This window comes from Ambystoma mexicanum, chromosome 10 (assembly GCF_040938575.1).
Source record: "Ambystoma mexicanum isolate Mex_15411 chromosome 10, UKY_AmexF1_1, whole genome shotgun sequence".
Classification (NCBI taxonomy): Eukaryota; Metazoa; Chordata; class Amphibia; order Caudata; family Ambystomatidae; genus Ambystoma; species Ambystoma mexicanum.
In genome coordinates this window covers 1,443,100,010-1,443,114,937 of record NC_090932.1, presented here as the reverse complement: position 1 = coordinate 1,443,114,937, position 14,928 = coordinate 1,443,100,010, and the positions used below count along the sequence as shown (strand labels likewise).

General features: G+C 41.8%; 1 protein-coding gene across 1 annotated transcript in view; it reads left to right on the top strand.

Moving 5' to 3' along the window:
* TRAFD1 (TRAF-type zinc finger domain containing 1) overlaps positions 1 to 14,277 on the top strand; it is a 621,343-nt gene extending 607,066 nt beyond the window's left edge. The window contains exon 12 of the mRNA XM_069619500.1: positions 13,735 to 14,277. Coding sequence (XP_069475601.1) covers positions 13,735 to 13,779 — 45 coding nt within the window. The 3' untranslated portion in view covers positions 13,780 to 14,277. The remainder of the gene's footprint in view (positions 1 to 13,734) is intronic.
* Positions 14,278 to 14,928: the final 651 nt, after the last annotated feature.

Genomic DNA, 14,928 nt, shown 5'->3' with positions numbered 1-14,928 from the left:
GAAGAACAACCAATGGTCACTCTCATAAACAAGTCTGTGAAAGCAAACATTGAAATTGAAATAACAAAATCCCCACTACTAAGGTGTTCAACAGAAAATACACCTGGCCCAAATGATATAGCAAATGGGAAAAAAAGAAGTCCTCCAGCTGACACTTAACCAGCTCTACGTTTTGACTTCCCTATTCAATATTTGAGTTACTAAGAACGGAAGTTTAGTCTCACAGAGGAATTCTATTAGAATTAACAAAAGGAATGGAGAACTGTGAGGCTGAAATGGTGGGTTTAGGTTCCGCCCTTAACAGTCTTTTCAAAAGAAATAAAAGATCTAAAGAGTGGAATTCCAAATCAAGATTCCAAAATTGATAAAACCCATGATTCAATTATAAACTCTCTGGCTTTTGTTGAAAGCTGCCTGAATACACTTCTGATAAGAACATGAATCCTCCTACCAGCGCAACAGCAAATGCCATAAAGAAAGGCCCATGCGCAAGAACCAGAAGAAGAGATTATTGATGACACCCCGCTCTCAAATTCCATACTTGAGGAATTTACTAGAATATCAAACCTGGTAGTTAACATAATAAAGATGCCTGAACATCAGACACCATCCTCAGATGTAAGACCAGGGCCCGTCAGGTCACATTCTGTGCAAATTCAGAAACAAAGCCAATACAGAAAGCAACGTAAGAAAGATCAGAAGAGAGATCTAAGTCAGAACTCTTCTAGTCCTAATAAGTGTGAACACAAATGAAAGAATAAGAAGAAATGAAAAATAAAGGACTACATAAAAATGTCCTTTGTCGGGGCAATGTTATTTGGAATGCTCCTAGATCTAACAAAGTGTACAAAAACAGTCAAGGAACAACTGACCCAGAACAAACTATTGTCAACTTGCCTTGAAAATGTTGATCAGGAGCTTTGTCATGCAACTAAAGTATCATTTGGCTCTCCGACTAACACATTGATTGATGCAAATTCTCTTGAGATCATCTTTTTTATAAATGCAAAAAGTACCAACCACTAATTGGATTAGAAAATGTGACATCAAAGCACCAGACTACAGGACAACATAGATCTAATCTGCTATAAAATGGCGATGATGAAAACCGGCAAGCTAACTTTGACAAGTGGAAAACTTGGGATCCGATTTTTGCTAAATGTGAATGAAATGGTCACAAATCCACATGAACAGCACAGAAAATGTCACCATTTGATCAAATTAACAGCAGTAACGATTAAAGATCAAAACATGTCTTCGATTTCTCTAGAATCTCGGCAATCAATAAAATATCAAAGGGGAAGCAGTGGCAACTTTAAAATACAAGAACTGAATCACCCAAACGTTGAAGAAAATACACCTATATTTGTTGAACTTATTCCCCCTTGCGATCCAGAGATTGTGGCTATACCAATTTAAGAGATTGATCGTTCAAAGCTATTAATAGGAGCAGTATATTACTAATTACGAAAAAGTTATATATCTATATCTTTTTTTCCTCCAATGATATTCAATGGGTTTGTTTTCCAAACTCAAACGGTTTCTATATTGTGGAATTAGTTCTCAAAACCAAAATAGGTGTTGAGGCTCTGCTATCTCAGGTAGATGTTCTTAGAGAATTAGGGCTTGATGTTTCCAGCACTCCTATTATTAATCAAGAAAGCCCACAGACCGAATTAGAAAGAAAGCTGAGAAAGATTAGTCAAATCATCCATAAATGACGCCCCTTTGAGACAAGAACAGAAATCAAGCCCTGCATGTATAGACAAAAATTAGAATTTGCTAGACACAAAATCAGGGATGTGAAAAATGGTACCAGAAATAATTAGCTTTGTATACGAGAAAATGAAGGAAAATAAAGAATTACTTTAGGAGCGAGTGAGCTCAAGATCTTGGGTCTGAATACACATGGTTCGGAATCTTTCAGGTTGAAATCTGTGCAAGATTAAATATTCGGCCACTATGGCCTAATATGTTGTTCAAGAAACTTGCCCCATGGAAAGTCTAAGGATACAGTTTTAGCACCATAGAGGAATTGGCCATAAGAGGAAACCGGGCCAGACCTGCTGGTGGTTTCATGACATCAGTAAGAACTACCAAGATTAAGTCTTCAGAAATGATTCCAAACGGCTGATTCAGTATTCTTGAAGCAAGGATCTCGGTTATTTCTGAAAATGATCCAGCTGGTGGTATTGTCATAAATATGTACTGGAACACTGCAAATTCAGATCTAATTGATTTCTTTGACCCATTATCTGCCTTGTTGTTAAAGGTAAAAGACCAAGATGTTGGAGCAGGCATTTTGATCCTAGGCTACCTGAATGCTCCAAGACATAGCCTTAAATGGAAATGGCGAGTCTATTTTATACAAAGGAACCTTCAATAAATGAGGAAATAATTGATCAAGTTCCTACCGAATTGAGGTTTGAAAATGGCTAATGGTAATATCAAAGGTGGCGTGCCAGCACTTTCAATGGGGTCACGCGGGAAGCAATTCCATTCTTGACCATCTCTTCCTCGTCGCTGACCTGTTCAACTGATGAACACACTTTTAACATCTTAAGTGGTGGTTCTAGTAACCACAAAAGCTTTCTGCGACCTTGAAGCTAATGATTGAATTGAATACCAAGATGTATAAGACAAACTTAGTAATAAGTAATACTGAAAACAGAATCAAGAAATTCAAACATAATTGTAAATTTCTAAATAACAAACTAGAAAAAGACTTTATGTAAAATGCTCAGAAATGTTAATAAAATCAGCAACCCAAATATCTTCCCACATTTTTTGTGGGTAATGAATCTGACTTGCTCAATTAGGCGAGGTGGCCTTAAACGTGATTATGCCTTCGATTAAATCTCATGGCAAAAGAAAAAAGACCCGGGGAAAGCCATTCTCAATTTAAAACACAATAAAATGTCCCAGTGAAATAGGAAGACCGAAGAGAAAGCTCTCGGAAACAACTACAGAAATTGGTCAAGAGGTCATAAACATCTGCACCTTCAAAGGGATGGCGAAATAATGTTAAGTACCATCGTTATAAAAAATAAAGGACGTTTTTGGAAAATAAATAACTTACACCAATCCCAAACCCAAATTCAAAGTAACGTTATCACCAATGACATCTGGTGTACTTACTTTAGAGAGATCTTGAAGTGATAAATAGAAGACATTAGATTTACAAAGCCCAAAGAGTGGAATCTCTTCTTTGATAAAGACTTAGTAATAGAAGTGATCAAGAAGTCTTCTGTTACAAGAGCTCCTGGCCTGAATGGTTTAACAAATTCAATTCTCAAAACAAACATAGAATTATGGTCAACCATTTTAACGGCAGTCTTTGAAGAATCTCTAAGAACTAAGAAACTCCCCGAGACCTGGAAGAGTGAAGTTATCATTCCGATAAATAAAAAGGGTATTCGGGATGACCCAGCAAATTATCGCTCGATCTCCCTCCTCGATGTGGACGAAAATATATATCTGCCTCAGTCGTTTTGAGAAAGACTGGATTAGCCGTGTGAAGATATTGAGCAGATTCCAAACTGTGTTTCGCAAGGGACTTTCCACCTTTAATGGCGTAATAATGTCAGTGATCTCCAGCCAATGACATAACAAAACAAGGACATCTGTTATATGGAGCCTGGTTGATCTGTCAAGAGGTTTTGACACTTGTTAGGCAAGATTGTATGCAGTACCCTTTGGGTGAACTACAACAACCCTGACCTCCTGTCAATAGGAACCCAACCTTTGGTATAAGTCTGTACTGCACAGGTTGGTAGCGTGTTGAGCAGCCAGGCTGATCTCAAGAGGGTTGAATGTGAGCTGTTGGGGAGGTACACCGAGATTCACAGTGACAGGTATTCAAATAAACTCTTAAAAACAAGTTATCTTGAATACACAATTATTAATTTATCAATCAGTTAGAGTAAGCCTTCTTCAGAACGGAGCAATTTAAAACACACAAATATACTTCCAAAAACACACTCTAAATCAGTAAGTACCCTTTTGGGGTGGCCCACAGACGCAACCTACACCCTCAGGTGACATCAATAGCTAGGGTACTGGGGACATTAATATATCACTGTTGCATTTAGAATAGCTTAGTAATAGGTCAAAGGAAAAGGTTATTAGAACACACAAGAGATCACAAATATTCTTAAGCAGGCACATTCTTTTGGATCACCCAATAAGTCAATCAGTGGAACAGGCTAAGCTGAAATCAATGGGGAAAATTCTATATGAGCTGATGCTCTTCTTTGCAGGTAAGTAAGAAAGTCTTTGCACAATGTTTTAAAAGTCTTTGAAGAAAAAGAAGAATCAATGTAGGGCCACAAGCTGTTAGACTTGTGAATGGTTGAAGATGCAAGCAACTCTAAAGCAAGAAGTAAGTTCTCTCAGACTTTACAGTACTTTTTGGATTGAAGAAAAAGTGCAGCAGATCACTTCTGTTCCTGTGCAGCTCTGCAGATCTCACTGTTCCTGGGCCTCAGTCGTGGGGATAAGAGGGAGGACTCCTGCACTGCAATGGCAAGGTCACTGCTTGCAACCGGCAATCTTCAAACAAGTGGCACTTCGTGTTTCAGCTCCTCGCGACTACCGCAAATAGCAACACTGCGGTTCCTGGCTGTTGAGATGGGCTTTCCTTGCTTCTGGGGTCCCACACTCTGTTGAGGGGGCTCAGGCTTGGTCAGTCCTGCTTCCTTGGATTCCGGAAGATCTTCCTGGAGCTCTTGGCCGGCTTAAAAGCAACGCACGCAAACTGGTGTTCCTCTCCCTGGCTACCCAGTTCCAGCAGCGACTGCAGTGGATACTCAACCAGCTTTGAGAATATGTCCAGGTGGCTTACTTTGGAGTTGATTGGTCCCACCAACTCAAAGGGAGAAGTCATCCTTGCAGGGGCTTCTCTGTCGATACAAATTTGGAGTTTCAGCACAGCAGCACAGCTTTACCGTGGAACGGTCCAGAAGTTGCAGCAGGCGTTCTCTTCAAGTTCTTCTTCGGATTCCTTTGTCCCGTGTTCGACTCTGCCTTCCAAGCCAAAAAGCCTCACCTTTTATGCAGCTTGCTCCCATTCATTCCAGCCTAGCTGTCAGTCACCCAGCAGGGTGGCTGTCCTTGCTGGACAGCCATCCGGCCAATCACCTAAGTGTGCATTCCTGTCTCCGAGGAGACTAAGCACAGGGTGTTTCGGGCACCTCCCTTGCTTCCTGCCCCCGCCAGACACCCTGGAACCAGAGGCGGGCTTCACTCGTGATTACCTACAAAGGCAAAATGAACAAAGGGACCAAACCTGGTTTGGCACGCAGAGTATATCTCAAGAAGGGCCTTTCCACAAGGAAATGGCGAAAATGCACACCACAGTAGTTAAAAGTAAACCACTGCCACCAGCCATTCAGGTAGGAAAGGGTAACATACAAATGTTACATGGGGAGCTAGACGAAGGGGATACTAGGTAACCCCTTCAGCACCCTATTGTAAGATAGTGTGTGCTGGGTCTAGAAAGTTACAAATGTAAGTAAAGTCAATTTCACTTTACTGCTCTGGGAAACAGTAGTTAATCCCAGAGAAGGTATTTAAACCTTTGGGAAATCTGAAAGACTTCCCTGTTTCACTGCACTGAAGGTGCTGTTTGACACATTGTAAAGGTTGATGCCTATGGAGTTTGTCAGACTCCACAACCAAAAGAGAAACAGTGTACAACATCACATTAAAACACATGAGAGAGTGGGGAAAAAGGGTCTCCCTCTCTCCAGGTTAAAAAAAATCAAGTCCTCAAAATCCAGCAAAGTGGCTGGGGGTCTCTAAGGTAGAGGGAATTGGCAAATTTCTGAGAATTCTCCCTAACACTGTTAACAGAAACCATTTATGGGCAAAGCTTGATAAGTGGGGGATTCCTAAAAGCCGCCTGACCATTTTAATGAGTCTATATCAAGACATAACTATACGCATAAGACTAAACGCTCAAGGTGACTTATCTGATGAGCTAGCTACAGAGAGGCATGAGGCAGGGATATTTTTTACCTGCCTGCCTCTTTAACCACTATCTAGCAGATCTCAATGATGTGTTAGCCCATTATTCTTTAGGAACTAGAAAAGTTGGTTCCCAATCACTCCAGTGGATTGCATATGCAGACGACATTGTATTGCTAGATTACACGTTGAAAAGACTGCAGAAACTATTAATGCATTTGAAATGTATGCAGGAAAAAACGATTTACTGATCAATCCTGCTAAATCACAAATTTTCAATAACTGCCTTGCTAAACTATAACAAAGCAAAGGTTGTTCGAGCATATGGCTTCAAAACGATTCCTGATTCACAAATGATAAATTGGAACTGGGTCGGAGGGAACATATGGAAGCAAGTCGTGCATCTCCCTGTGAGCTACCCTATGACTAGCCTCCAATATGAGTTAGGGCTGGCATCCTTAAGAATGAGCCTTGATGGGAAAATACTAACTCTATTTTGATGGCTACAAATTTCCACCGATGACTCCCTATATAGGAATTTTCTTTAACTCACCAATGGTCAAAATAGCTATCTAATACAAATAAACATGCAACGTCCGTTTTGTATGAATGTGGCGGCAGTATAACTAACTTGGTAGACAACCCAGAGGAAGTAGTCAGCCGTATCCCGAGCAGACTGGATCAGGGCGATTACACAAATGAGAAGTTGTAAAACTATGTAAATCCGTCTCTTTTTGATAAATCGAAGCAGCATTTATCAAATTATCTGTCCTGATTTTCTGACTCCAAATTTGAGGGAATTTTTAAGAATTCAGACTAAATCCTATTAAAACTGCTGAGGTCCTGTTTGCTCGAGGGGGGGCTATCAGCTCTAGCAAAGTGCAATCTATGTGATGACTGCGAGACACAATCGTTACATGGCCTTATAGCGTGCAAAGGAACAGAAGATTTACGCAAAACAAGGCTAAGGAAATTAGTGGACTATAACGAATGATTGACCACAGATCGCTTCTAGGAACGTATGATGATAGGACATGAAAGAACTTTATCGATTGAAGTTATTACAATTTTAACTGAATTGGGTATGATCACATTGTAACAAAGATATATTTTATGATTGTTGTTTATTTTGATATGTAAACAGACATTTTCTTAATCCATGTATGTTTTCTTTTGAAGTAATTTGTATATAAAATGCTGCTTAATTTATGTGTAAAAGGTCAGTTAATTGGCTAAACACACAATAAATGTTTTTTTTTAAATAACGGTCTTCCATAAGAAGGGCCGAGACCTGGAGGTGTGTGGGCCTTACCAACCTATCGCATTGATGAACAGTGATGCCAAGATTCTGGCGCAATGGAGGGGATTCTTCCACTTCTGATACACTGGGACCAAGCAGACTGCATTCGCCATAGATACTCTGCTGACAACGTGCAGCGTCTTACATATCATTGCCGCAGGGGCGGAACCAGGAGACGCAGTCATAACCCTGGACACCGAAAAGGCAATTGGACTTTGTTTCGAGTGCTAGATAAATATGGATTCCTGCTAGCATTTACAAGTCCGGTCATGCTACTGTACGCCAACACAGTTGTCTCTCCAATTACAATTGGGGTTACTGTTTCCCCTGCACACAGGCACGCGACAGGGTTGCCCCATGCCCTCGCCATAGAATCTCTAGCGACCAAGCTTCGCATTGACCAGGGGTCGTCTGGCCTGCAGAGGACGGCAGAGAAAGTGTCCCTTTATGCAGACGACCTACTCGTATATGTCAGCAACTGTGCAGTCTCGTTGCCACATTTCAGCTCCTGCTTCAAGACTTTGATCCTATGGCAGGCTACAAAATGAACTGGGATAAATCAGAGATCCTCTCGCTGTGATCGGACATCCCATGGGACCCTGGGGCGGGGAGCGCTCCCTTTAGGCTCCAAACCCGCTGCATAAAGTTTCTAGGGGTAAAAATAAGCGCAACATGAGCGAGCAGCTGGAGCTGATCTATCACCTGATTCTCCATAAAATTAAGCAGGACCTGGCCAGGTGGGACTCCCTAACCCTGTCCCTTACCGGCTGGATCAACGCCTTCAAAATGAACTCCCTGCCAAAGCTGGTTTATCTGGCCATCATGCTGCCAGTGACTCCCACGCCTCCAATGTTCTGAGAGTAAGATACGCACATCTCTAAATTTGTATGGCTGGGTAAGAGGGCACGGCTTTGGCTAGAGGTATTGCGGGCCACCTAGACAAATGGGGCGGGGGGGTTGGCTCTTCAATCACGGAAGGTCTACTATCAGGCCGCTCAAGTGTGCTGGGCCAAGCAGTGGCTGAATTCGGAGGACGTGACCAGCTGGAAGGCAATGGAGATCTCTGTTGGCTCCATACTCCCTGGCGCAGATCTTCGCTATTCCAACTGCCCGCACATTGTGGTAATGGACTTGTACAAGGGGGATACCCTGCTGTCCCTTCTCGAGGCTAGGTGGATTCTGGAGATGGGGTGTGGGGGTCCGATTGGCTTAGATACAAAACCTGGCTGTCAGTGCTCAGCACATATACCACCAAACAATCCAGTCCAGCTGGCCCAAATTCTATGTTATTTGGAGCCCAGAGTGGTGAGTGGCATGAGGACACTCTGATATGCAAACAAATCCATTTGATGCTTTTCACGGCCCACAAGCTGTTGCTCATTCATTGGAAATCTGAAGCCCCACCCTCTGAGGCCGCCTGGAGATCCCTACTTGCAAAAGTATGTTTATTGGAACATAGTACATATGAGCGCCTCTCTGGTACTCAACAGGTGGACTATTTCTGACCGATTTTAGAGCCCTATGTCTAATTGGCTTGTTCTGACATGTCTTGTGGGGGACATCTGTGCTCCTATGGGAATGTGAGGCAGAGTAAGGGGTGAAAATAAAGGCTGAAAGAGATGAATGGCATATGCTGTGTGTCTATATAGTGTCTCTGAACATATGGTGTATGCACCTAAAGACGCCCCAGACAGGACATAGCTACGGCTTATGCACTGTGGAGGATTTGAAACTGTTGCCTCCTTCATTTGTGACATATTGCCGGTGTGCTGTGCAGGCCTGACTGGCAAAGACTAATCCCTACCACATCGTAACTATTGCAGAGAGTACGTACAGAGGGGACGGCTCTGAGCCGTAGGGGTTTGGAGGTTGTTTTGGTTTGTACTGTAAGCAGGCAATGCTTGGTATCCATTGTAAGGTTGACCACAACACGACTGTATGCTCACTGATCTAATTTGAAACATTAATTTGTTGTGTCCACACTGATGCTTGGCTTACACATTTTGATATATGGTTTGAAAATAGAAAACTATTACATTTAAAAAAAAAATGTTTGAGTATTTAGAAAGTAAATCGGTGCCATCTGCTGTGCAGCTGCAAAAAGATCATTTCTGAAATCCATCATTCAATAAGCCAAAAAACAGAAGTGACTACTACTAATTTGTGTGTAGATGGAAACCAGTCTGAACATTTGGTGTTACTGCTGTCCGGAATTTCCATGTATGTTCTATTTGCTATGATGAGCGGGCACATGAATACTTTAAGAACCAGACAAGTAAACTGGCAAGTTTGTATCACAGACCTGGACCTATTCTTTAATGTTGCCAAGAGACCTATTCCCTTGAGAAACAGATTGAAGCAAATGGTGGAGAGCCACGAACTTCCCTCTTCTCTTTCGCTCAGCTATTTTCCTGCTATGTCAACCAGAATGGTCTTTACTCAAACATGTGAGAGGAAGGACTCTAACAATCTTTGTGTGCATACTGGAGTGCTGCACCTGCAATTACTGGATACACGGACTGACCTATAATATTGTCATATGACATCAGTTTTTATCCACCAATATATATTTGTTTGTGTGGTAATTGTGTAATTAAACGTCACATGTCAAAGTTTAAAAACAAAAAGGGAAAACCAAATGCTGCATATGTAGAAAAGATAGGCTTGCAAAAAAAACAAAATCACAACGTGAATATTCATTTCTGCTCACATTAAGAGCTGTTAATACTGGAATCTGCAAGCCCTTTGAACAAGCAATAGCCTAGTCGAGATTGCAAACCTGGGCTTGATCTAGTGCCGCCTCAAGGTGTCACTCAGGGGACAAGGAATGGTTTTCTAATGTTATTGTATTTTGCCATTGCACTAATTGGTAGTGAGTGAAAGTACTAATAATGGTTATTTAAACTTTCTTAAACGTTAAAACTTCTGTGACTAGTCACTGGAATGACTGCCTGTCACTGTGTTTGCATAGCTGAAGCAGAAATACCATGGTGTATTTTAGGAGTTTTCTTTTTCTTTTCAAGGAATACTGTAAGTTGTCAGAATGGCAGTAAAACTCAATAGAATAAGGTATCTAGATGAATGGCAAAACGCAACACGTAAGGTGTCCGAATGATGGCTCCAAATGTCTGGTTATATATGAGTTAAGAGCGAGCGAGGCTCAAGAAAGGGGGCGGGACAGCAGAAAATTGCAAGTTTGCACTCTTGTTCCAAAGGGCGCCCATAACAACTTGTTCAGTGTCCCAAAGTCTAACATATTCAAAAGTGACTGGTGCAAAACAAAGGATCCAGTCTTTCTGATTTACAGGAACAAGGGTCCACAAAGACTTGCATCTACTCCCAGGTGATGTTCAGAGAAAGGATGTCTGATCCAGCAACCCATTGTTGAGGTTGCAGACTTTCTGGAGTCACAGAGTCATGGTTCTTGAGCAGACAGATATTTCCAAAGTCTGCCGGTTTGCATTCTCCTGTGGGTTTTCTGCAGACTTCTTTCAATTGTGGGCTGCCAAGGTCTTCCTGTGAGGTTGGGTGCAAGGTAGGGCTTTTGCATTTTGTCTGGCACATCTTGGGTGGGGTTCGATGGAGAAGTGTGGCCCTACTTTCACCCATCTCCTTCTGTGCATGTTGTTGCTTAGTCTATTCTCCCCGGACTACTCATGAGCAGTCTTCCCTGTCCGCTGGCATAGTAGCACTCTCATTCCTTGTCTGCACTCTCCCGTGAACCAACGTGCTCCTCTGAAAGCTCCCAACATTTTCTAGGTTGTTGCGGTTTCTTTCCTCTACCCAAGGCATTCTAGCGCTATTCCCCCTCTAGCCACATTTGTCCTTTCTTGATGGTATTTCTCGGAATCTCCCAAAAAGCCTGCAAAAAAAAGCCCATATGGGAGATTTGGCCTAAAAGTTCGACCAAATGCCCCATTCGGTGCTAAGGGCTGCAGAGGTGTCCCCCGCACCCTTGTTCACTGTATTGTGACTGGGAGTCCCCTGCAGCCAATCTCAAAATGCAAAAAAAAGGGAAAGGACCCTGCGGCACCGGTTCCCGATCACAGAAGCGAAAGGGAACCGGCATTGCAGGGACACATCGAGTCAGTGGCACACAGCGAAGTGTGCCTCTGCAAGGTAAGTAGGCGGGTGGGGGCGGGGCCAAGTTGGAATTGTTCAGGGGAGAAAAGACTGAAAGTTACTTCGGAAAAATAATCTTCAGTCTTTTATCCCTTGTATATTTCCGTCTTGGGCTTCCAACCCCCATCCCGATTTCTCTTCCTCTCCCCAGCTGGCTTCCAATCGTCAGTCTTCTCTCTTGTTCTTGACTCTCTTTCTCACAGAGGGTACTGCCTTCCTCTCTCCAACAGTATCTCTCTCTTCTCTCTCTTCCCTGTCCATGATGGAGCTCTCCCTCATTCCTCTTCAAGGTGATAACACTTACTACACCTTCCAGAAGGTATCACAATTTCTCTGCTCCAACTCTCCCTCTTTCTCAAAATCAATATTTATCTCCTCTTTGTACAAGATAATTCTTTTTCCACTAAAATCACCCATCTCCCAACTCAGACCAAACTATCTTCTATAAAAAAAAAAGAATCCAACCACGTTTCTCTCACCTTACCACACTTCAGCTTCTCCTTCCAAGTGCCCACCATTAGGATCTCCACACTCCAGGAATCCACAGCTGGGGGTCTTCTTCATTTCAGCTCTCCCTTAGACTGATATTAAATGACTAGCAAGGCTTCTTTTTATGGGACTGTCTCTCCATTGCTGGTGCTTTGGATTGGACTTGCATTTGTGAAGTAAGGCTTGGGCTTCATAGTTATTTGGCCCTGTGCCTAGAGTCATGTGGGTTTGGGGGCAGGCGTGAAGGCTGGGCTTTCCATTGTTTGAAATTCTTAATGGCCCTGGACATCTAGGGGTTCTCCTCTCCCCCCTGCCCCTTTTCGAGTGTTGCTAACATGCCCTGCTTTAAATTGTGTGTCTGTTTCCCCAGCACCTAATTCTACATCCAGGGACCCCTCTGATAAGCCTGTGACACAATTGGTTTGACATACATTTCCCTTCCTGCAACCTTGTAATCCGCTCAACATTCAGGGAAGTAGGCGAGGAGGCTTATTTATTTTTCTTTCTTTGTGCCTAACGCAAGTCATTTTCCCTTTGTTCAAAGGCAGCTTTGTATCCGAGGGACTTCCATGGTGGGAGAATAAATGGTCCCTACTCGAAACTGCATCTCATGGTGTTGGAGCTGAGATAACCAACATAGTGTCTCACTTGCTAGAACCTGGGGATCCTTGCCACATGGGTTTCGCAAACCTGATGAGTCTTGTGAGCAAATGTATCCCCTCGTTTATAATGGACTTTGATTTGTCGTGCCTTCGGTCCTGAAAGGGAATGCTCTGCAAGGTACGTGGGAAGTTTGGGTCCGGCTAGAGGGATCTTCACGTTCCCTCCATTATGGGCATCTCACCCCTAGGCTTCCTGTGACTCAAGGTTTTGGGGGGTTCCATGAGGGGCCCTGAAGTGTCTGTGCCGGGATCCTGTGACTGTCAATCGTCCAAGAGCATTGGCCCTCCTTGCACCCTATAAATGTGACCATAAAATAGCCTTCTTGCTGAAAACCTTCAAAACCCTAAAGTTTAAACAAAACAACCAATGTAACTGATACACTTATAATGAAGTGTGCATCATCCATGACTAAATCTATATAATGTCATTTTAATCTTTTAAGATCTCTTTACGTTTGCCTCTTTACGTTTGTTTCATTTTCTGAGTGGACTAAAAAGCTAATATATACTTTAAGCAATAACGCCACATTTTGATGCCCATTGCCAGGAGCGAGCCCACGTTAATAAATCCGAGAGAAGGAAAGGCCTTTAACGAGGGCTATGGAAAATAACTACCGGTAATGCCCTTAATAGGGGGGATTATTGCTATTGAAGCATTCAACTCATTTAGGGTAGAATGTTCTGTTCAAAACAAGCGGAGTCAACAGAGAAACATCAGAATGTTGGGAAAGAATACTTAAACAAGCTGTTTTTTGCCCCTGCTACAGCAATGTCTGATAAGGAACTGCCAACATTACAATGATCTAATTACAGTATCGCCCCTCTGAACAATTTGGTTGATTGCCCCTCCCATTAGACATCTCTTCCCCCAGCAAGAAAAGAGTAAGTTAACTGGGAGTGTTGAGTAGTCTTGAGAACATGGTCCTAAAAAATGCAATGGTACTTAATAACTAAGTCAATAGTCCATTAAACCCTCCAGTGTAGCAAAGGTGGTGTCTTCCAAACATTTGTAATCTGACTATAGTGTTTCATACCTCAGAAGTGTGCATGATCAGCATGTGAAGAGTACATAGTTATGCTATTGCCTATTAAATCATTTTGTACTTTTTCCAAATATATATATATATAATATTGCAAGTATGTTTCCTTTCTGAGATTTATATCAAGATTAACACCACCTGTTTTTCTTTACAGATAAACCAGCAACCTGGACCAGGAGATGTTGCGAAGGAAGAATAAGTCAGTTTAATTTTCAGGGATTTGTGACTGTCTGTAGAACTAAGTTCAGATTGTGCAGCATTTTATATTACTATGCTTGGTGCTCCTTCATCACACCATGGATATCTTGGCTGGATTTTCATTCTGAACAAATTATACTTTCTACATATTTAAAACCTTTTTTAAAAATTGTGAATTTTTTGTAAGTATTTTGTACATTGAAATTGAAGTCTTGAACACAAACCTGAAGTGATAATGCATTTAAGGTAGTAATTAGGAATCCATTGACAGTTGGCTGATAATGTCAGCAGTTAGCCAGTTATGGAACTTACTTTTTTCATTGTATAGAATGATTTTTTTGTGTCTGTGTTTTTCCATGTCTGTTATATCTTTAAAAAAAAACAATCTGCATCATGGCCACTTTGATAAATAATATAAACATGTTCAATCTCCAATTCAAATGTTTACAGCACCCTAAATGGCATTTATCCCCCAAATTAATAAAATGTATGATCTCAATTGTTTGCCTTTTTCAATGTTTGATTTTTATTTCATATAATTACCTAGCAGGGTCAAGTTGTGTTGGGCCCAACTGCTTCTTGCCACAACTGAAGTACACATGTTATTCTTTGCCAGGTAATACTTCTGGCTGATCAATTTGTTTGAAAAGGGAAATTTGCAAAGGGTTACAATTGTCCCAGAGACATGTTTCTCTCGGTGCATTCTGGTTTCTGTTGTTGGCCTTAACTGGACTTCCAACACCATTTAGGCTTATCTACACTCTATTTTTGAGATGGTCATCACAATAGTAAGATTCTCTGAAAGCACTCCACTGTTCCCATGCACTAAACAAGTGCTGTATTAAATTACCTTTAATTCAGATTGTGGCTAAAGATATGATTTGTTGGCGAAAAGGTTGATATATTGAATGTTTCCAATAGCCTCTCTCACTAGCATTATGTACAGCAAAAGGAAAGACATTTCATTCCTGCACCTGCCTGTCTGAGTTTTGTATTGGCCTATGGAGCAGTAGATTTTGTGGGAGTTCATTTCAGTTTCTGAAGTTCACATTAAAAGTATAAATTGGAAATAAATATTGGGGTAGAAAAAATGGCAACAATTGGGGGCAAAGGGAGGGTACACATTTTTACTTGGATAGCTAATTGTGTG